At 49.1% G+C, this 23,479-nt stretch overlaps 1 protein-coding gene across 7 annotated transcripts in view; it reads right to left on the minus strand.

The window, feature by feature from the left end:
• The window catches only part of BCL2L11 (BCL2 like 11), a 43,362-nt gene extending 21,091 nt beyond the window's left edge, over positions 1–22,271 (minus strand). For 2 of the 7 annotated variants that reach the window (XM_037163808.2, XM_053664551.1), the window contains exons 1-2: positions 20,516–20,804; positions 19,292–19,686 (exon numbers count right to left, since the gene is read on the minus strand). In XM_037163808.2, the coding sequence (XP_037019703.2) occupies positions 19,292–19,686; positions 20,516–20,787 (667 nt within the window). In that variant the 5' untranslated portion in view covers positions 20,788–20,804. Of the gene's footprint in view, positions 1–19,291; positions 19,687–20,515; positions 20,805–21,285; positions 21,583–22,068 lie in introns of those variants that run through there. The other 5 variants (XM_053664552.1, XM_037163807.2, XM_053664554.1 and 2 more) reach the window with 5 other exon arrangements.
• Between the last annotated feature and the right edge of the window lie 1,208 nt (positions 22,272–23,479).

A 23,479-nucleotide genomic window follows, 5' to 3' on the forward strand; every position in this document is an offset into this window, starting at 1 on the left:
CCTTGAAAGACAATTTTTCCACAGACGGGGGTTCAAGGGGTTGCCTTCACTGCCACTTGCCACTCACCGCTCACTGATACGGTTTTGATACGAGTCTGCAAACAAGTGATTTGTTATGGCCTCTGTGCAGTCAGACCTTTCTGCTAATGATGATCTGTATTTGCAGCCGCTCCCTAGCGGTAGCTTCACCACCTCAGCTCAGCCTCAGATCACCTGGCATTAGATTCTCTTAAGAAGCGTGCAACCTGGATCCCTCGCATGCGCAGTTCACAGTAGGGTTCGTGCTCCTGTGAGATTCTAATGCTGCCCTGGACCTGGCAGGAGACGGAGCTCAGGAGGTGTTGTGAGAGATGGGGAGCTGCAGTAAACAGAGGTGAAGCTTTGTTTGCTTGCCCACTGCTCACCTCCAACTGCGTGGCCCGGTTCCTAACAAGCCATGGACCACTGTGGGTCCATGGTCCAGGAGCTGGGGACCCCTGGTTCAGAGGAAGCCCTGTCTCTGCAGGGGCCACCTTCACGGGGAAAAAATAAAAGTCCTGGAATGTTTGTTTAACCATGTTGCCTGCTCCAAGACCACCCCCAGTTCTGCTGGTTCTCAGACACCAGTGAGCCCAAATCCAACTTTACACACACACACCCTCCCCACTGGGTCTACTTCTCAGTTGCATCATTTTGTTTTTTTGACAAATCCTCTATCAGTTCCACTGGGCTCCTGAATGAAAATGAAAGTGATTAGAAATGAAATAAAGTGACAGTAGTCAGCATCAGTGCTCAGGAAGGTCCTAATCATCTTCCCTGGTACCCAATGTCTAGTGTGGGCAGCGGCATGAACTCAAGACAGTGCTCCATGAACAGGTGCTGGGACGGAATATACCTCAACGTTGCAGTCAGAACACGGAGCCAGTGTTTCCTGTACTTTCTCTTGCGTCGTCACCGCCACTGCTGTTATGTGGCCACGAATTACAGTCAGAACGCCCTGCTGTGATCAATTTCCAGGCTGACCATGAGGAAACTACCAGTGAACCAAGGCCGTGAAGCTGTAACTTCACCTTCACGGTGTCTTTTCCCTCCCACCACTACCCCTCTCTCTCTCACGAGAAACGACAACTCTAAAGGCTTTTCGACCCAGGTGCTCAGCCTTTCTAGACCTCCACCAGCAGCATCAGAAGACCCAGGTATCTACCCCACCTACGGGCAGCCCCACGCGTTCAGATTATTTGCTAGAAGCCACTGATACGCCAGGAGCAAACCAGAGCCAGGAGCAGACTCGGAGGTTTTATGTCCAAGGACACACCTGGCTAACTCCTGGTCACAGCAGAGGCCCAGCACCTCACACCAGGCAGACCTGTGTGGAAGCCTCTGCACCCAGACTCATGGTGGCCCGGCCTGGTGCCCACGGCGCAGACGAGGCACCTTTTCCTAAAGGCTCCACAGTCCTCGTTGAAGGGCATCGGTGCTGCAAAGTTCTTACTTGCAGGAAAGAGAAAAGCTCCCTTCTAACTCTGACCACAATCTTGGTTCTGTCCCCTGGGGCTACAAAGACAGTCTAATTCTGTCAATCATCACCCTGGCTTTTTAATCAATGAAGCTGCCACTTCACACCCCAAACCTGGTCCTATGTACCTTTTACCACAAGTGGTGGGAAGAGCGTCCATCATCACCTCGGTCCCCTTGGCAAGCTCCAGAAACCTGCCGCTCTGAGTGGCGTGCTGCGGGGTTTGCACTGGGTCTGGCCAGCGTGGACAGAGGACATGACTTTGTTCTCGCTCCCCCACCACTGACTCGGCCTCACAGACCAGGACGGCTGCACCTTGATTTCTGTAGTCTTAGATTCTGTTAGAGGACAACAGAGGATCTGACTGTGCCATCTTGTTTTGAAAAACAAATAAAAATAACGCTCCCATTCAGTACAGTCAAATGAAGACTAACTCTGAGCTTTAACACAGACATGAAGCCAAACCCCTTCTCCTAACAGTACAGTGTCCTATACGGGTAATTTATTTCACCATCTACTCCACCAAACTATAAAAACAAATGTTTTAGAGATCTTTTAAAAATTTACTTTATTGTTCAATTACAGTTGTCTGCATTTTCCCCCCACCACTACCCTGACCCCAACCAAACAGAGATCTTTTAATAGTAAATATCCAACTCCATACGCTGATGTACTTAAGACCATTCCTTAGAAAGAAAGTGTTAAGAAAGCTGATGTTACTAGTTTTTGGTAGCTATATGCTATTCCTACCCATAAATTAGATCTTGGGGAGGAAATGTAAATTTAAACTACAAATATAAAAACTCATGATTACAGAGCAAATGTAGCTTCCTTTATGAACTTTTAACACCACAGCCGAAAAAGGTAACAAAAATCTCCTACATTCACGCTAAGGGTGTTCAACATTATTGCAATTCACCTCAGTGATAGTGAATATCTAGAAACAAAGTTCTAAAAAGCTAGACCTTAAAGAGCTTTTAAATTGAAACCTGTAAGTCTACCAGTTTCATTTCCGCAGGTAAAACGTGCAGCGGTCCCACAGGTCCCACACAGAGCGGAGCTCAGACACCCACAACTGGGCAGCGACCACACGTCAGCAGGACGGGCGCGGATGAAACCTTCCCACGACAAGCAGGAAAGCCGACTGCCTCTCTTTGTAGCCCAAGTCATACAAAAGAAAACAAATTTCCCACCTCAACTCCAGGCACTACTCTATGTGGTGGTTAAGTATTTGTCCGCAAAGCATACGTCTGTCACAGTTGGGCTGTCTGACTCCTCCCTAGAAAACTTGAAAAACTTGTGTGTCCTGACTGGGTGCACTTGCTACAGTGTGCAGTCCACCTGAAAGAGACACAGGAGAACACAAGCCCAAAGCCCTTTGTAGAAACACAGTAACAACAAAAAGAAATTAACATCCAGCATCAAACAAAGAGATGGGGGCTGCAGCCAGGAGAGCATCTCAGGGGTCCAGTGCAAGGCTGATCAGAAAGGCAGTGTGAGCCCAGCCCCTTCACCCACTGGCCGCCCGGCACTAACCAGTCAGGCTACCATCTAGCCTTTGCACAACATGGCCAACCCGAGGGAGGGTCCTGGGCCCAGTCTGCCAACCACCGAATGTCCAGTAGGTGGTGTGCTCCATGTCCCTCACAGGAAAAGAACAGAGGCTACAGCAACATTAGCACCATGAGCCTGAGATGTGAGGACTGCTCTGTCGACTGTTTCCAGGGTCTTCTATCTTTTCAGGTTCACACCCCCCGACCCCTGCCCATCCTCAAGGCCCCTCCAGGGGAGAGAGTGCTGCCCTGCTCATACTGAGTGAGTGGGCTGAGAAACCCACTGTGCAGGACAGATGACTCTGGAGCTAATCTAAGTCAGTGCAAGCCTCCCACCTGACCCCCTCCCGTCCCACACCTCCCTTATCAGGACAGGACACTGGTTGCCAGCCAGGTGGAAGGACTTGCCCCACCGGCTATCCCTGGAAGGACCAAGACTGGACTGGGTGGCCTGCTGGAACTTTCCACCCCCACAATTGGGCCACACTACCAGGAAAAAGGACTGGAGAGAAAACAGCTCGTGTACTGTGCCTGTCAGGCTTTTCTTACACGGAGACACACGCTAAGCTTCAAATAATGCACGGTGACATCCATGAAGGGTGGGCACTGTGGGCACTCGGACATTGCATTAAATGTTACCTGAAGTCTAATCAATCTACAAGTGTTTGTGCTCCTCCTCTGTATGTATCAAACCACTCTCTGAAGTTGGTTGGTTGTTTCTGACTAGCTCAGTAGAATTTATGCTTAGATTAAGTAAAACTGAAGTCTTAAACCAAATATATTTTAGCATACTAACATCCTATATATCCAGAATTCATGCTCTGTATTAAGAAATTTCTCAAGGGACTAAAAAAGAGAAAGAAACCTTTTGGTTTTATCTTCAGCACTCCTGTTCTGTAGAAAAATAACTCAGTAAGCTGACGTTGTCAGGCATGGCTACCCTCAACACCTTCACAGACAGACGCAGGTTCATGAGAGAAAAATAGGTCCCTCCCACATAAAAATCTAAAATTACTCATTAAGTCTCCAAGTTGCTTAAATCTATAAACTGCTTACATTAAAATGTTTCGGGAATTGCAATGGGAAGCACGCTCGGCCCAGACGTGTGACCTGCTGGGGGTGAAGAGGCCCCAGTGGAACCAAGACACTCGACAGTGGTGTAGGGTACGTTTTTCAGCTTTAACACACACGCAGTCTCACACTGAAGCTGTGGATTCCACTTTTCAAAATTTTCACTTCAAAACCATCCCCACTCCTGAGGAAGGGCTGCGACGTCCAAGGGGACATGTGACAGACCAAGCAGAGGACCCCAGGCCCGGTGCAGCTCCGCCGCAGCCCCAGAGGTGGGCCTATTTACACGCCGCATTCTGTTCTCTCGCTCCGACGACCACGCAGAGCCCCCACTCGGACGTCCGCAGCCACAGCCAGCACATCAGCGGTCTGCATCCGCTGTGAGCGCAGAGGTGAAAAGGGAGGGGCGCTGGCCCGGTGCTCACACCAGCGCCTGCTCAGGGCTGGCCCTCCCCGTCAAACCGCAGCTCTGCTTACATACCACGCATCTGGCCCAGGGTAGAGAACAGAAGAAATGCAGAGTAAATCTGGGTTTCCCACAGGACTCCGGGGATACCAACTCATTCTAAACAAACCTTCAGAAAACTCTTACAACCTTTTTAGCTTAACATTATTATATTATAAGCAGTTAAACTTGTCCACCAGGGAAATGTCATCAGTACTGACAGCTGGTATCAGTCCGCCACCCTACAGCACATGACAGAAAGTTCCCAAGGATTCACAATTAACTCACTTAGAAGCAAAAACCACAATTTAAATTAATGATAGCCAAAGGACTGTTAGTCCCTCAGAGAAAAAGGAGAAGCTGTTTTAAATTCATCAACAATCTGCATCAACAGTGGAAAGAGCGGCATTATTTTGATTGCAGGAGAAAGTAGGCTGGCCTCTGTCTCATGTCTCCAGATGCCCTCTCCCAGGTACGCACACACGTTAGACTAGAGCGAAGTTTCTGCTAAAGAAAGTTGGCAGTGTCCCGACACAGGCCCCACACTGACAGCCAGGCGGGTTATGGGTTTTCAGGTGTCACTTCACGGTCCAGATTTCTCCCTGGAGCTAGGGACCTGCCCAGGGTAACATGACACCCACTTCACTGGCAGGTCAGAGGTCACTGGGACCCCCACCCACCCTCAGGCCAGTTTCCAGAAAAGACCTTTCTCTCCTTGCTTGTTTTGGGACCTGGGCGTTAGTTAGAATTATAGTAGCACTTCCAGGAGATTCCCCTGTCAGCTTCCTCTACTAGGACAGCTCCTTGCTGTGGGAAGTAGAGGTAACATTGCATCACCTTCCTGCATCCTGACACTCCGCAGCTGGGACAGGTCACACGGGCAAGCACAAACAAGTGACCGAGTGTCCACCGGGCTCTATTTCCATCAGCTTGCGGGAAAGCTCCCCATGACTTGGGAGGTAGGCACTTCCACCCTCATTCGGTACATGAGGACACGAAAGCTCCGAGACTCGCAGATCGGCCGTGCGGCCTGGCGGTGGGAGGGATGGCTGGGGTCCCATCCAAACCCTGGATGGCAGGCAGCCACAGCCCCGGACACGGAATCCACCCGGGACCCCATCACACGGAGGTGCTTCACCTGGATGAAATCTTTACCAACAGAAAGGCTGTGTGGCACACAAACAGGGGACCACACGAACGAGACGGAAGTGCCACGATGACGCCACCGGACATGCCAAAAGGCAAGATCAGTGGAGAGCAAAATTTAAAAAGTTATTAGACTTGCTCCATTATAAATCACTAGCTATGATTCTGCAAATATAAAAAGGCACACAGAAAAAGAAACCTGTAACTTGAACGTATAAATATTCAATGCTTTGCTATTAATGCAACATCTAAGCTTTTTGTTATGCTTGAAAACTTCTTGAACACGATATTGTGTTACGGAGTATAAGTCTGTGTCCCCCCCCAAACCCCTATGTCGAAATCTAAGCCCCAGTGAGATCACACCTGCAGCTGGGCCTTTGGAGCGACTAGGTCTTGAAGGCAGGGCTCCCACACTGAGATCAGTGCCCTGAAAAGAACGGGTTGGAAGGCCCGCTTGCTCTTCCCGCCCCGTGAGGACACGAGAAGGAGACCGTCGCCTGAACCCAACCACACTGGCACCCCATCTTAGACTCCCGGCTTTCAGAACCGTGAGATAAATGCTGTTTAAGCCCCCAGTCCATGGTATTATCATTACAGCACAAGTGGACTAAGACCCAGGATAGCAACAATTTTGTAATCTTTTAACATTACGCCAGGAGCATTTCCACGTCGTTACTCTGACCCCACTCAGGAGACGGCAGCGTGTCGGAGACGGAGAAGTAATTCAGAGGTGTTCCCAGACCAGAGGGGCGGTCAGCACTGCCCGGCTGGTACGAAGGATGCCACGATGAACCCTCTCGTGCAGGGCTCCTGTTAGCATTATCTGCAACGAATGAACGTCAGGCACTCTGCTCTGTGCCTGCGGGCAGGGTCTGAGGGCAGGAAGATGGTGCTGCGCCTACAGCCCAGCACCCAGCACAGGACAGAGTCCTCACGGGCTTAAAGCCAGGCTGCGAAACTCATTTTCGCTGGGGCCACATCAGCCTCGAAGTTCCCTTCAAAGGGCCGAATGTAATTTTAGGGCTGGGTAAATGTAACTACTCCTTAACTGTTAGGTGAGAGCTCCGCACTGCTGCCGGGGAGAAACAAGGTGCAGGGCCGGAGTTGGCCCACGGGCCTCGTGTTTGCCGCCTGTGGCTCAAAGAACAGAAGGTAGGTTTGTGTCCACAGGACCTCCCCGGAGGAGAGCAGTCTTAGGTCACGTGCCCCAGTACAGGTCCCAACACACCGAGCAAGCAGAACGACCACAGGACAGTGACCAAAAGGTGAAAGAGGCTGAAAATCCTGTCATGTAATGACTACGTCAAGAAACTGAGGCTGACCCAACAAAGGAGGAATGGAGACACCTAAGTTCTGGTGTGGCAGGGACTCAGGGGCTGGGGGGAGTGGTCCATGTGGAGGTCCCTCCCTAACCCAGGCTGGGTGACCAGACGCCAGGGCCGTGAGGGCTTGGGCGCCAAGAGAGCCCCAATTCAGTGGTTTTCAAGGCAGCCAGGAAGCAGGGCATCGGACTGGCAATTTAAGTATGTGCATATCTTCAAATCTAACACCCCAAGCTCTCTAAAATATAGAACGAAACAAATCAAAGGATGGTTCATCTCTTTTTCTCTGCCATACAGTCCAATCACGCAGAACTGTTTTCTTTAGTAAGAAGTTCCCCTATAGCACATGTAGCATCAAGCTATCCAGATGTTCTGAGGACCTACATTTGCGAGCAGCACAGTACACACCCCACGGGCGACCTCCAGGGCCACACATAGTGGGGGGGTCACCAAGATGGGGAATGCAGTTATTGTTTGCAAAGAGTGGCCGGATGATGGCTACATCTCTTCCCAATGTTAGGTTTATTATTTCACACACAGAGTAAAAATAAGGGGGAAGGAAGTGATTCCTACATTTCTGACTGGTACTTTGCAGCCCAACCAATCACTACCAATTATGAATACTCAGTTATAAGAAGCCAGAGGTTTCTCCCTGAAGTACTAAAAACTACGGACATAACACAACAAATAAGCAAGCCCTGACAGGGGGAAGAGGAGGGTGGGCCGCCTGGGGACCCAGGGCTGGAGGCCCGGTCTCCTCATTGCCCCCCTACACACCCAGGACAGGGCAGTACAGGATTCCAGAGGCCTCACCTGGGGGCCCCAACGAGCACTGAGAGGAAAAGCCCCAGAGACAGCCTGTGTTTCTAGTCAAAGGGCCAGGGGGAAAGGCGGCCTAGCAAAGAAAAACATTGTAGCAACATCTGTCCAACTCTAGCCAAACACAGCACCTGCGGTTCCAGGACGGCGTGACGGAGTTGGTCTTCCAGCTGTGCCCAACCCAGGAGCTGGCGCTCTGACCCCACCACTGCAGCAGGCACGGCACGGAGGAAGGGAGGGGGGTTTCCGCGGGCTGAGCAGGTTGCTGGTTCCCCAAGCAGCAGAAGCATCAGACATGATTTCACGACCCGGCCAGAGGGGTGGTTAATCTCCAAATACTGCTCTCCCTCCCGGTGGAAGCGGTGGTGCCTCCCTCCCTTTCCAGGGTGGCATTAGTGCCTCTCTCCCAGCAGCAGGCTGAGCCTCCACCTCCACTGGAGGGAAGGAGAACTCCCACCCAGCATCGATGGTGGGAACTAAGCAGTGGGAGGCAGGGCGGACTGGCATTCCACTGCCCCCAACCTGGTACAAACAGGGAGCATAGGGGAGCTGGACTTTCAATACCCCCACATCCCCAGCCCTCCCGCAGAAAAAAAGGCCACAGTTAGTCCTCCACTGTTTCCCACGTGGCAGGTGTCAGAGGGGCCCGGGGAGCCGACTGCGCACCCCAGACGGACAGTGCAGCAGTGCAGGTCAGCGACTGCCTGTGGCAGGACAACCGCCCAGCATGCCGGGGGCAGGGGGAGGCGGCACACATCTCAACTTCCACCTCACCTGGCAGAAGCAGGCAAAAAATCTGTAACTGAAAAATGCAATGGAAAAAAAAACCTCATTGGATGGGTTCTACAACAGAGTGGAAGTGACAAAGGGCAGAAATCGGTGGACACCAGGGCAAACTGAGAGAATGTACTCAAGTCTGAACAGAGAGAAAATAAAATGGAAAAACAGAGTCTAGAGACCTGCGAGACTATAACAAAGTCCCCAAAGAGAGAGGAAGGAACTGAAAAAGTGTTCAAAGACATTATGGCTGAAACTTCCCAAACTTGACACAGAACTATAGATTCAAGAAGCTGACTCAACTATAGATTCAAGAAGTGAATCCCCAAAAGGATAAACCCAAGTAGGACATAATAATTAAATATCTGGAAACTAACAAAGAAAAAAATCTCGCCCCAGCTGGTGTGGCTCAGTGGTTTGAGTGCCCACCTGCAAACCACAGGGTCACTAGTTCAATTCCCAGTCAGGGCACACACCTGGGTTTTGGGCCAGGTCCCCAGTGAGGGGCACGTGAGATGCAACCACGCACTGATGTTTCTCTCCCTCTTTTTCTTCCTCCCTTGCCCTCTCCAAAAATAAATAAATAAAATCTTTTAAAAAGAAAAGATAAAAAAATGAAAATAAAAAATCTTGAAAATAAGCAGGCAGAAATGACACATGACATTTCTCATCTGAAACTATAAAGGTCAGAGGAAATGGCATGTTTTTGAAGCATTTAAAAAAATTGTCAATGATGAATTCTATATCCAGTGAATTCTATATCCTCTCAAACAAAAGGGCAACGAAGCCATTCTCAGACAAAGCAGAACTGAAAGGGTTTCTGCCGGCAGGCCCGTCACTGAGGAATGACCAAAGGAAGTCCGCTGAGCAGGAGGGAACAGGAGGCTCAGAGCTCCAGGAAGGACAAAGGACCGGAATGGGGGAAACGGCAGTAATAATAACTAGCCTATTTCTCATGAGCTTCCTAACTTATATTTGATGGTTGAAGCAAAAATAATAACTAAATAACATAACCTGATATGGTGCTTAATGTGTATGGGGAAAATACTTAAGATAACTGTAGCTGAAAAGTGGAGCAAGGGAAGGAACCTAGAGGAAAATAAGTTGTTTACACTTATTTCATTTTGCAGCTGAAGTCACAAAATGTTGGTACCATGATACCAGCATATGGTAGTTTCTAGAAAAACCTCTAAAAAACGACACAAAGCAATGTATTTTTAAAACACTACAGCCTCGGCTGGTGTGGGTCAGGGGACTGAGCAACCAGCCTGCGAACCAGAGTTGCTGGTTCAAGTCCTAGTCAGGGCAGACTGCTGGGTTGCAGGCCAGGTCCCCAGTAGAGGGCGCATGAGAGGCAACCACACATTGACGTTTCTTTCCATCCCCTCCCTTCTTACTAAAAAATAAGTCAATAAAATCTTTAAAAATAAAAATAAGAACACTATAAGTAAATCAAGATGGACTCTTAAAGAATATTCAAATAACCCACAGTAAGGTTTAAAAAAAGAAACAGAGACCTGGCTGGTGTGGCTCAGTGGACTGAGCACAGGCCTGCAAATCAAGGGGTCGCCTGTTTGATTCCCAGTCTGGACACATGTCTGGGTTGTGGGCCAGGTCCCCAGGAGGGGGCGGGTGAGAGGCAACCACCCAGTGATGTTTCTCTCCCTCTCTGTCTCCCTTCCTTCCCCTCTCCAAAAATAAACAAATGAAATCTTTAAAAAAGAAAAATAAACAGAGAAACAAAAGAAGCAGAAGGATAACAAAATGGCAGAGTTAAGCCCTAACATATCAATAATTACATATAAATGGTCTAAATACACTATTTAAAAGACAAATTTGGTGGAGTACATCAAACAATGTTATTTAAAGATCCGCTTGCTGCATACAGAAAACTTCAAATACAACGTATGTAGGCTGGAAGTGAAAAGATGAAAAAAGTTATACCCTAAACATTTATTCACTATTTTTTTTAACAAAAGCAGTCTGCATGAGCATCAGACAGAGTGGACTTTACAGCAGTGATCAATCCAACAGAAAGACAGAGAATTCTCAGCACCCAACAACAGTGCCTCAAAACACAGGTAGCACAACCTGACCGACAGACTGTAAAGGAAGAATAGACAAATCTACCATTATATTACAGTTAGTGATTTCAACACTGAACTCTCAACAACTGACAAAACTACTAGACAGAAAGTCAGCAAGAAAGAACTGGGCTGGACGCCAAAGAAAGAAGAGTGAAAAGTGGCAGAAACATCAATAACTGCAGATAAGCAGAGGACACTGTATTACTGGCAGAAAGCAACCATGACTGGAAGGGACTTTGATGAAAGTGAAAGGGGAAAGTGCCGAAGCGGGACTGCACTTGACTAGGAAGAGGAAAGTCATGACTGCAGAAGAAACGCAACTTTAACATCGACGACGAAGACACAGAAACTGCTAAGACTGTGCCTACACCTTGCTTCACCCATCAGTTCTAAAGGAGACCGCAGCCAAGAGACTGAAAGGAGGCGGAGCCTTGCAAGGGCAGACATGAAGGAGTTTGGCAAGATGCACGGTTAGAGACCCAGACGCCCGCACCCTCACACTGCCAATCGCTACGGACGGACGTGAAAGCGGAACAGTAAAGAAGGCCGTCCGGGAAACGATGAGTTCATCTGAAACGTGGCGTTGGAGGAGAGCTCTGCGAACACCCGGCCACCAGAAGTATGAACTAGTGGGCGCCGCAGCAGATTAAGCCTGAAGCTCTGCTGGAAGCAAGAAGGACAAAACGCAGGTTGCTCTGCTTCGAGCGCGTCAGGAGAAGGCAGGGTTCTTTGGAAAAGACAATAATGCTGAGAAAAACAGAAGGCGGCAGGAAAAAGAAGACCAAACAGGAGCTGGACTGGGCCCACGGAAGAAACTGCAGGTCTGAGTCTACAGGAGCCGAGTGGGCCACTGAGGACAAGACGCTGCGACAACTCATTCATGGTGTCGCCAGGAGCTGGGAACAGTTCAGCAGCACTTAACACACACACGATATAGGAAAAAGGTTAACTCCCTGACCAAGCAGAATTTGCCCCAGGCATGCAAGGTAATTAATGCTGAACATCAATCAATGTAATAATGCAGCTTATCAGAGGGTGTGCATAAGCAAACTCATACATCAACTCGTACAGAATGAACATTTTTATAATCCTCACCCATGGGTATTTTTATTGAGAGAGAAGGGGGGGGGGCAAGAAGGGAGGCGGGGAGAGAGGGAGGGAAGGAGAGAGAGAGAAATAGCTCGAGAGAGAGACACTATGGGTCACCTCCCATACTCGTCCCAACCAACCGGGAATTGAACCCATAACCTAGTTATGTGCCCTGATTGGGAATTGAACCTGTGTCTTTTGGTGCACAGGACAATGCTCCAACTAACTGTGCCACCTAGCCATTTTATAAATCCAACACCCCTTCCATTTATGGTAAAAACTCTCAGTAATCAAGGAATACAGATAAACTTCATGTTTTTAAAGAGTACCTACAAGATACCTACAGCTGACATTGCACTGAATGACTAAAAACTAAAAGCTTTCCTTCTGTTACTGGGGAAAAGGCAAGGATGTCTGCTCTCACTGCTCTCATTCAACACAGGACCAGAAGTTCCAGCCAGTGCAAAAGAGCAAGAAAAAGAAATAAAATGCACACAGATCAGAAAGGAAGAAGTAAAATCGTCTATTTGCAGATTACATGATTGTCACATAGGATGACCAAGAAATTTACAAAAAATACTTTGGAATGAACAAGTTCAGCAAGGCTGCAGGGCACGCAACCAACCCACAGAAATGAGCCACCTTTCTGTGTGCTGAAAATTAAAGATATGCCACCACTAATAACTGCTCCAAAGTAAATAAAATCTAACAAAATAAGTACAAGATTTGCATGCTGAAAATTACAAAACCTAAAGACCCAAATATTTGAAGAGACCTGTTTAGGGACTGAAGATACAAGATAATAAAGATGCACAGTCTCCCCTAAGCTGATCTATAGGGTTAATACAATTCCTATCAGAATTCCAACAGCAGTTTTTGAAGGCACAAGCAAGCATAATATAAAATTTAAAGGAAAAGGCACAGGACCTAGGCCAAACAGTTTTGGAAAACATTGAATAAAACATGAGGAATCACTCTACCATTGGGGTCTGGCACATGACCACAGTGATGATATAACCACAGTGATGATGGCGATGTGATGTTCACAGAGGGAGACGAAGCAGAATCCAGAAACCGACCCACACAAAGTGCCCGGATTGCCGACAAAGGTACAGAAGCAGTTAGACAGACAGTGCAGAACCTTTTCAACAGCCAGAAAGAATAAACACTGATCTAAACCTCACACTTTATCTCAACGTGAGTCTCAGATCTAAACGTAATACACAGAACTATCATAAAACCTCTAGATAAAAGAAAAAACAAGGTGAAAAATCTTTGGGTCCTGGGGACGGATGCAGTTCTTAGACTGCACACAGGAAACATGATCCATTGAAAGAAAAACTGAGTAACTGGACTGCACCAAAACTAGAAACCTTGCTCTGTGAAGTTAAAAGGATGGACCAGCTACGGGTTCTTAACAAGTCAACAGTGACACGGTGGAGCATCCCCACTGTGGAATACTACTCAACAATAAACACCAGGCAGCCACCGACACACACATCTTGGGAAGAACACAGAATAATGCTGACTGAAAACAGCCAGCCCCCAAAGGTCAGGTACAGTAGGATGCTATTTCTATGACACACATGGAGTGACAAGTGTAGGTCAGGTAAGAGATCAGTGGTTGTCATGGAGCGGCGGGGAGGGGGAAACGGCTGCAGCTGGACAAACACAGCCTAAGCAGCCTCGGAATGAAGCTGTTCTGTATACTGACCACAGTGGTAGCAACACAAACATGCCTACTACACGTGACAAAACTGCACCGAATAAAATGCACACCCACATGTGGAAGCACATGTGAAACTGGTGAGATCTGAATAAAGCAGCTGGATTATATCAATGTCATCTGCTGGCTGTGGACACTGGACTATGACACCAGGCACTGCCGTTAAGGGAATCTGGGTAAAAGGTATACAGATCTCTGCATTATTCTTTACAACTGCATGTGAATCTACACTTATCTCAGAATAGTTTAAAACAATAACTAAATGTCAACCACTAAATGTTATATGGAACCAGTAAAGAATTTTTTTTTCTTTTTTCACTTTCTATCCCCACTCAGGACCTACGAAGTGTACTTGCTTCTGTTGGTGTCCTAGTGAGTGAAGGGAGGAACGAAGTCTTCATCAAGACTCTATGGCCAGGCTCCAGGGCGCCTGAGGAACAAAACGACCCCACCCTTCCACTTTTTCCAAGCCCGCATGTACCACAAGTTTAACGGTTAAACAAAAGGGGTCCTCATGTTTGCTGGGAGAACACAGCTACCTATGAAGCTCATGAATGATTAAGACGCTTATAAAATGAGGTTAATTACTTTCATTCTCCTAAGTTGACAAAAGCAACCAAAGGAGAGAGTTTCGTGCAAACGACGTGATTTGAGCAGGAAGAATCAGATCGGGCTGCTAGGGTATCACGGCAAATGCCAGCTGCTCCATCTGCAGGGCCAGCCCCTCCAGCTAACACAGAATGCCAGCTACAGGTCTCAATGACATTTTTCTAGTAGCCACACTTTAAAAAGTAAAAAGAAACAGGTAAAATATGAAAAATGTATTTTATTTCATTGCCAACAAACACATGAAATGATACTCAACATCACTCATCATTAGGGAAACACAAATCAAATCTGTAACAGGGTACCACACCACACCCATTAGCATGACTATTATCAGAAAACCCCAAACAGCTAATGCTGGTGAACATGTGGAGAAACTGGAGCCCTCATGAACTGTTGGTGGGAATAACAAATGGTACAGCTACTATGGAAAACAGTGTGGAGGTTCCTTAAAAAACTAGTAACAAAACGACCATATGATCCACCAATCCCACTGGGTATGTACCAAAAGAAACAAAAGCAGGATCTCAAAGAGGTATTTGCACACCTATGCTTAAAGCAGTATTATTCATGATAATCAAGGGATGGAAGCATTCCAAATATCCATTGACTGGTGAACAGATAAAGAAAATGTGGTCACATTTTCTGCACACACAAAGAAATATTATTCAGCCTTAAAAATGAAATTCTCACATGGGCTACAAAATGGACAGACCTTGAGGACAGTATGATGAGTAAAATAAAAGTTACAAAAGGACAAATACTATAGAATTTTACTTATAAGAGGAACCTGGAAGAGTCAAAATCACAAACAACAATAAAATGCAGGTTGTCAAGAGCTGGGAGGAGGGGAATTGGGAAGTTGTTTAATGGGTATATTTTGTTTTATAAGATGAAAGATTTCTAGGAATTGGTTGCATGATATTGCAAATATACTTTTAATACTACTGAACCACACACTTAAAAATGGTTAAGATCATAAATTTTATGTTGAGTTTTTTACCCCCTCCATTTAAAAAAAAAAATTTATCCACTATATTCAAAATATCTCAACATGTATTGGGTTGGCCAAAAAGTCTGTATGTTTCTTTCTATAAAATAAAAGACACATTTTTCATTTCCACCAGTAACTTTATTGATTTGGATATTTTGAGTATGTCAGCTATCTCCCTCAAGGTATAATGTTGATTGTTCTCAATTAATGTGACAATTTGATTGCTATCAACTTCAACTGGTCTACTAGACTGTGGAGCATCACTGAGAAGTCTCCAGCACAAAACACCCCAAACCACTTTTGACACATTCAGTCAATCATAGCACCTTCGCCATACACTGCGCCAATCTTTTTTTTGCATTTCAGTTGCGTTTTAACCTTTCTTGAAATAAAGCATAGTATGCTACAAATGTGCATTTCCTCCCATATTCAATATTAAAATGCCTACACCAAAACTCAGCAATTTTGGTATAAGTTTTTAAAAAAATGCATGCAGATATGACAGCTGTCACAATACAATCTAAAAAATTGTTTCTAACGAACTTGAAGACACTAAGCACTACTAGGGCCAACTTACAGGGGAAAAAACAAATAACATTTTGGGCCAATCCAGTAATTAGTATGAAAATTACTGGGGTATTTCGTCCTCGTGTTCAAGCACTAAGCCTTAAATTCTCATGTGAACTGACACTGTCAGCACATCTGACTTGGACGAGCCTCACCTGAAGGCTCAATGCCCATGTGTGGCTCCCCTAGGAAGCCTAAGCCGAGCTACACCTGATCTCTGTCACTCCTATGTGACAAATCTAGTAGCTAGATCCAAGTAACTAAGAATATTTGGGGCACGGGGGGGGGGGGGGGCAGGATCTTTTTCTTGCTACCAGACATATTGTTCTCAGTCAGCTCTTTGGAAAAGTAATAGGCAAATCTTGAATACCTCTGAACATCTCCTGAGTGTCTTCAGGTCCTCAGGATTTATAGGACATCATGCCTCCCCTCTGAGCTCACAAACTAAAAGACCAGCTAAAAGGGAAGCATGCAGGACCCTAAAGGACATAAAGAACACAACTCCTACACGGAATTCCGATGTGCCAGGGACAAGCATAAACTCTAAGTAATTTACCAAAATGGCCTGTGGAAGTTAATTATTGGCATTCACCCCTATCCTGACCTTTCTCAGTCAATTCATACTTCCAACAGCACTGATGACTCCTAAGTGCGACTCTATCCAGCATTTAGTGCACAACTTGTACTGAAACACATTTGGTGAAAGCACACTCAACAGAAAAGGCCACCGACATTGTCAGTGGTTCTGATTAAAATCGTCAGTTCTTCCCTAAGAACATCGGTCCACTTCCTCTTCCCAGAAAGGAGACTAAAACTTGGTAAAGCGAAAAAATGATTTCTCACAGATATTCTCTGAAGGTATCTTCAGAAAAATTAGAGACATCGAGGAAGGTGTTTCTGATAGCCATCCAGCTGCTGTGCGTCCCTACACAACACACTTGTTCTCAGTAGAAGAGAGACGCGGGGACAACATTAACATATGTTGCTCTCCGCCCCAAGTTGTGGAGCAGAAAGTGTCTGTGGACACCGATGTTCCTGGCTAAGAAGAACCGCTTTGTAATCTCCCATTTGTGCCCCACTGGTGGAAAATGATCATAAAGGCTTCTATGTGAAAGATGTATGTTGCATAAATTGCCAAAAGCTTCATTGACAATCTTAATGGATGTGACTAAGTAAGGAAAACTGAACATGGCCAGAAAGAAAAGAACCAAATCCACCAACTCAGCAAATTTCACTGGCCTTCAAGAACTGAACTATTGCAAGAATATGCAGGAAAATGTTACAGACTATGAAGACGGTAAACGCTATTCCTCGAACACACTCACATCTGACTGCCATCTCCTCCCACCAGCCCCAAGCTTTCCCTGCTCAGCCCCTCCCCAACTAATCTCCCAAGAACTAATCCTGAAAACTTATCTTGGACATTAACTTCAGACATGCTTCTTGTAACTCACTATCTAATCCTATGCTTTCAATTATCACACCAAACTAAAGAAATGTAGTTAATATTATAAAATTATACCTCAGGATCCATTACTATACTTCACTGCTTAAGCATAAGTTTGCTTAATAATTTAAGATTGTGATCTCTAAAGCTCTCCATCTGTCATCTCAAGTAACGGTGCTTACACCTAATAATTAGCTCTCTAAAGAGTATGTCACCAAGAAAGCACTCATGCCACCCTTACATTAAAAAGCAGGCTGACTCACCCTCTACCTGGTTAACAGGGGACAAGAAATTATTTCTGTGCATTAAGCCAGCACCCACACAGAATGGTTTGGCCTGTAGTGAAAAACTGTAACAACTTTTGGAAGATCCTGAAACACATAGGTTTTTAAATACACACCCCACTGAGCCACATTAATTCACTTAAGTGAGCAAGAATGCCGTGGGTTCGTGTACTCAGGATTATTTCCATGAACAGACGAACATTTGCAAGCACCAAGAACTTCTAAGGCTGAAATGAGTTTCCACCAATAGCAACAATTAAAGGAATAGCAGTAATAATTTTGGCTCCTTGTGCTAAGGAGGAATCCTAATAAAGACAGTCGTCCCCTGGTACCCTTGGGGTTTCAGGGCTCCGGGGGGGTACCAACATCCACAGATGCTCGAGTCCCTTATATAAAAGGGTGTAAACACAACACTGCACATGCCCAGTCTCGGCATGGATGTGACAGCAGGGTGTACCTGCACATCACTTCATACAATGTTTGTCACAAATGACAAATTCAAGATTTGCTTTCCGGAAACTTCTGGGTTACTCCTAGCCAATGGAGGATCCACCCTCACACAGCTGGTGATTCCTCAGATATGAAACCCATGGATAGGGAGGGTCAAATGTAGCTGCTGATGTTTTTGTCATTTGTATCTGCCATGTCCCAGGTGTGCAGAACCTCTGACAAGTAACCAACTCTCTATGGTTCTATCGTTCTCTGTGACCTGGGGATGGACATGCACAGTTCTCACCTTACTGCAGGTTATGAAGACGGAGCCCTACAGAATCTGCAAATGCAAGATTTGTCATTGTGTTTCAACAGTTAAATGTCTCCTCTGGTGACTGTGTCACTTAGGTTTTAAGAGAATCGATACTGAATTTTTTAATCGATAATACTGCAAACTTGCTTGTATCTTGTCAAAGCAGGAAGGACCAATCTGGACCAATGGTAAAGAAAACCAGCTGAATCCTGATGAAGACACAAGCCTGTCCCATCAGTGGTAACAGAGATTTGAACCCATACACCCACCCCCTTACTGCCCACATTCAAAGTCACATGCCAAGGGTCAAGCCTGTAGATGGTTTTATCCCACTTGCATAACGTTTTGAAAGTGCCAATGTTTAAAAATCAGGACATTTGGTATCAAAATGTACAAGGTAATGTTCTGAAATTACCATGCAATATAGGAAAAGAGATCTACCACTTAGACCACACACCTTCAGGGCCACAACGGGGGGGGGGGGGGGGGGGGGCAAAGGCTCTCCATCTTACCCGAATCTCACCAGCTCCCTCCTGATGATAATGCCAAGTATTTCTGAGCACTGGTATCTGCTACTCCTGGTTCAGACCCTGAAACTGCCTTTCACCCCTTAAATAAAAACCCACAATCTAACCTCATTAGGATTCTGTCCAAACTCTGAGCAAACAAAATAAGCCCAAAGAATTTGAGAATGTAAACCATGTTCATGTCTCTAACTATATGTGTTTTGAAAATGATTAACTTGTTTCATCTTTCTTGAGACCTTCAGTTACATTAAGCTTTCTGCTGTAACTGAGTCCCTTTCAAGTAGACTGTCATGAATAAGTAAATCTTAGTGAAGAGGACTTGCCACGTCATACACTTAAGGACAGCAGCAAGGACTCTAGCTTTGCTGTCCAGTAAGCTGATGCTTGGACCTCAACTTATTGGCACCACAAAACTGGCGGTATTTTTTTAAAAAAAGGGTATTATGTTTTATTTGATACATCCACCATTCCCATGAAAATATGAAACAAATCAGTCAAAGGATTCTAAAATGAGCTAGAAATGCCACACACAACCTTTCACAGATAGTCAAACAACCACAAGTCCACTGCCTCTTACCCGGAACTGCTTACCCATTGCATTGAGATAATGGTTGAAGGCCTGACAAGGAGGACTTGGGGTTTGCGTTGATTTATCACAACTCATGGGTGCTGGGCTCCTGTCTGTGTCAAAAGAGAAATACCCACTGGAGGATCGAGACAGCAGGGAGGATCTTCTCACAAAGATGAAAAGCGGGGATCTGGTAGCAAAAGGCCCGGGACTGGCCGGTGGGGCCAGCGGGCCCTGAGGGCTGCCGTGGGGGCAGCGGTCCCCTTCGCCTTCTGGATTACCTTGTGGCTCTATCTGTACAGAGGTGGGAGCCCCAGGTCTGAACTGAGGAGGCCACTCCGCAGGCTGTAATTGTCCACCTTCTCTGCCACACTCAGAACTTACATCCGAAGGTTGTTTTGCCATTGGGTCTTCTTTTCTGCAAGTAAAATAAAAACTAAAATTATTTTAAGCAAAATAATAATCACAAACAACTAAATTAGCTAACTTTCAACTACTCATTAAAAATCAATACCAACTAATTTGACAGTAAGTCATTACTTTGTACATTTTACAATCTTACAAATAAGAATAAAAATAAACCTAAAATAATAGAACTATTAGTATTTATGTTGGGGGGGGGGCTTAACTTCCAGCCACTAAAAAATAAAAACACTGTGACAACATCCATGACTTATGGGGCTGGTGCTGGAACACAAGACAAGTTTTGGAAGAGGGAGCGTTTCTGAGGTCTATTCACAGAGCTCTGCTCAAAGCCAACTGGACTAAGCCAGAACACCCAGAGGACTCTGATTCCCTGGTTCCCGGGATTAGACCCTGGGTTTGGGGCACAGGAGTGTGCGCACAGGCAGCGACTGCAAGCAGCTGGCCGCGTTCCCCGCTCCGGCCCCATTGTTCTGCCGAAAGTGCTGAGGGCAGCAAGTCTGGGGAGGTTTGGCAAGGGCCGTCCGTCGTAGTAAGTGCGTCACAATAGAGTTTGTAACTCGGAGCCCGCTCAGCCCGCTCAGCTCCCGCCCGCCCGTCCGCTGTCCCTTGCGCGGGGGCAACAAGACGCACCTACCCAGCAAAACTTTCCCCCAGTCCACCCGCACTGTTAGGGGAACACCTCTCCAAATGGGGGGGGTCCCCGAAGCCGGCCCCGGGTGCTCCGACAAGTGAACAGTAGCCGAAAATGCTAGATACCCCGGGTGCGCGGTCCCTTCACCCGGTTGATCCTCCCACTCCCCCACGAGTAGGCCGAAACTCACGTCCGCCCCTTTCCTTCCGAGCGCCGCGTCCGGGCCCGGGCCCCGCGGCGTCCGGCCCGCAACTTTCGCCGACTCGGATCCCCCAGACCGTCACCAAGGAGGCAGTGCACAAGATAAAGCCCGGGACCCGCGCTCAAAGGTCGCGGGGCGGCGCAGAGGCCGCAGCTGGCCGCGCACGTCTCGCCGCGTTCCGCCCGGGCGCCTTGGGCTCCGCTCGCCGCGCCTCTGTCCCGCACTGCCCCGGCCGCCGCCGCTGCCGCCGCCGGGAACATCCTCCCCTCCGCCGCTCCTCCCCTCGCGCACTGCGCCTGCCGCCGCCGGCTCCACCACCTCCCCGCGCCACTGGCGCCGGGGTCTGCGCTCCCGATTGGCCCGTGAGCACACGCTCCGTGCCCCAGCCAATCATCGGCCCCAGCGGGGGCGGTGCCCACGGGCCAGGCCGCCAAAGCCTAAGGGATTGTTGACAAATACGCCTCTAAGCGCCTCGCGGGCCGTGACGGCGGTGGCTTCCAGAACTCTGGACTCCGGGCCCGAAGCCCGGGCGGCCCGGCTAACCGGTCTACCCCTCTGTCCACCCCGATGCCACGCGTGCCTCAGCGGCTCCTACCGCCCAGAGAAGCCGGTCACCTGGAGACAAAGCAGGAGCCGCAGGCAGTTCTCAAACCCCGGTCCTTGCCGCTGGCCGGCAAGGTCCCCCCGCTCAGGTTCTCCTAGAGGCCTCCCATTCCCCAGCCGCAGCACCCATCCAACTTCCTCCTCCCTCTTCCTACCGTACGCCGGGGCCACGCACCAAATCCGAACCGCCAACCCCGCGGATAGGGAACCGCGAGCAGCAAGCCAGGGGTCGGACTGAGCTTGGGCACGCCCGAGTCGCTAAGACCGCCCTGCCGGCCCCAAGGACGGAACATGTCTGCGGCCCGCTCTCGTCCACCGTGTCGTCGCCCCGGCAGTGGAGGTGGCCCTTGGTCTCTCGCTGTCCGTGGCTCTTGAGCCTGGCATCGTTCGCAGGACGCTCACGGAGCAGGGCTCCCGGACACGTCCGAGAGGTGGACGCAGCGGCTGCCCCTACCCCTCAGCCTGATGTGCACAAGAAAAAAGCCGAATCTAGTCAGTCAGTCCCCAGCACAGTTCCGCAAATACTCTGCAACGAGCCCGCGCGCCCCAGACCGGCTCGTACCGTACGGCGGGAGAGCCTTCTCTGCCGGGCACGCAGCTCAAACAGAGAAGCAGCCTCAGATCCCGAGACGGCGCGAAGAGCACGCACTGCCTCTCCAGGGGCCCGAGACCGGGCTCCACCCCGCGCACCGCGACGTGGTCGGGTCCGCACTTCCACTAAGTGCTAGCAGCCTGTGAGGACGACCCCGCCCCAAACGACTTATCTGGGTAAAGGACCCGACCAACTCTGATCGCTGCTTCCCGCAGGGTCAAAGGCTGGAGGAGGACGTGTTTTTCCGCCAGCACGTGCGCGGGAAGCGGGCAGGAGGTGGAGCGTGTGGCTCCGGCACCAGTCACCCACCCGTCCCGCGCCGCGCCAGGGGTCCGTAGGTATTTACCTTGCGTTTCTCTGTCGGAGAGTCAGAGTCAGACATTGGGGGAGCGCAGGCCAGGGGAAGTCGCCGAGGCGGTGGCGGCGGGAGCGAGACGAACCTAGATGCTGGCTCCAGTAGAAAAGGAGCGCCGCGCGTCTGCGAGGACTCGTCGGCGGCAGTGGCGGCGACGCTGGCGCTAGCGGTCAGACGTGCTCCAAGCTCGCAGGCTGCACAGAGCGAAGTGAAACCTGCGCGCTGCTGCAGCCCAGCTCTGGCCCGCGACTCTGCACCCGCGCCCAATCACCGTGGGCCCCGCCCCCACCAGGGCCCGCCCCGCTCCCCCCAGCTCGGCTCCCAAGCGCAGCGGTCCCCGCCCCTTGCCTGGGCAGCTCCTGCGCCTGCTTTTGAGGCAGGTAAAGGACTAGCGGCCAGCCGGGTTCTCGCTGCGCGCGCCGCTCGCCCAGCAGCAGTCGGGCGTGTTTACAAAGTAACTCCGGCTGCCGTCGGCCGTGTCACCCATCCCCCACCCCAATGTGCACCCCTCCCCTACCCGGTAGCGGCCGCGTTGTGCGCGAGAAACAGAGGGGGCGCTCCGGGCACAGAGCCCTCTGGGCCGTTACCTCCCGCAGAGCCTGGGGAGACGGCCTTGAGACTTGAACCCGCTTCTGCAGTTTTTATCAGCTGTCCTGTGGCAGGCGCGAGGACGGTTTGGTCCCCCTAGAACTCGCGGGTCCACGGTGGAGTGGGGCGCCTCGGCGCGATCTCCACTCCGAGTACGAGCTTCCGGCGGGACCCGATCTTCAGGCTGCTAATCTTCCCCAGGGGCATCCTCCTCTTGCCACTCGCAGGGCCACCTAACTTTTCTCCCGGTCGAACCTCCGCTAAGCGCTGGAGCCTTTCCTTAGTGGGCAGAGACCAGAACAGAGCGCAGGGCGATTTCCAGGGTCTCTTTCCGAAGCCCGGTGCAAGACGGGAAGCGAGCGCGCAACCGAGCAGGTAAAATAGGGATATGAAAAAAAATAACTTTAAAAAAGTCCTTTTGAGAAAAGAAAACACGAAAAGAAAGAGAAGCCCGGACTCCAGGTGAGAGAGGGTGGTGCCTCCGCTGAGTTGGGATCCTCAAGTCTCTTTGGGCTCAGGGAACCGTCCCTCGGCGCGCTGAGGCCGGTGCAGGCCAGGCGTGTGTGGAGCACAGTACCGCGCCCCCCGCCCCAGTCCTGTGCACCTTTACGCCCTTCCTCCTTGGAATCTGTGGCCCCACTCCCGCTCCTTCCCGCGCTCCACTGGTGTTTCTTGGGGTCCATACCCCCACCTGTCCTCTTAGTGCCTGTCCGGCGCGCCCCCTCCCTGCGTTCCCTGGGCTTTGGGACACACCGCGACGCAGAGCGGCGGTAAGGTCAGTCAAAAGAAGGGACGTTTCGCTGCGGGGGAGCCC

This window comes from Artibeus jamaicensis, unplaced genomic scaffold, assembly GCF_021234435.1.
Source record: "Artibeus jamaicensis isolate MK-2021 breed Jamaican fruit bat unplaced genomic scaffold, CSHL_Jam_final contig_384, whole genome shotgun sequence".
Lineage (NCBI taxonomy): Eukaryota > Metazoa > Chordata > Mammalia > Chiroptera > Phyllostomidae > Artibeus > Artibeus jamaicensis.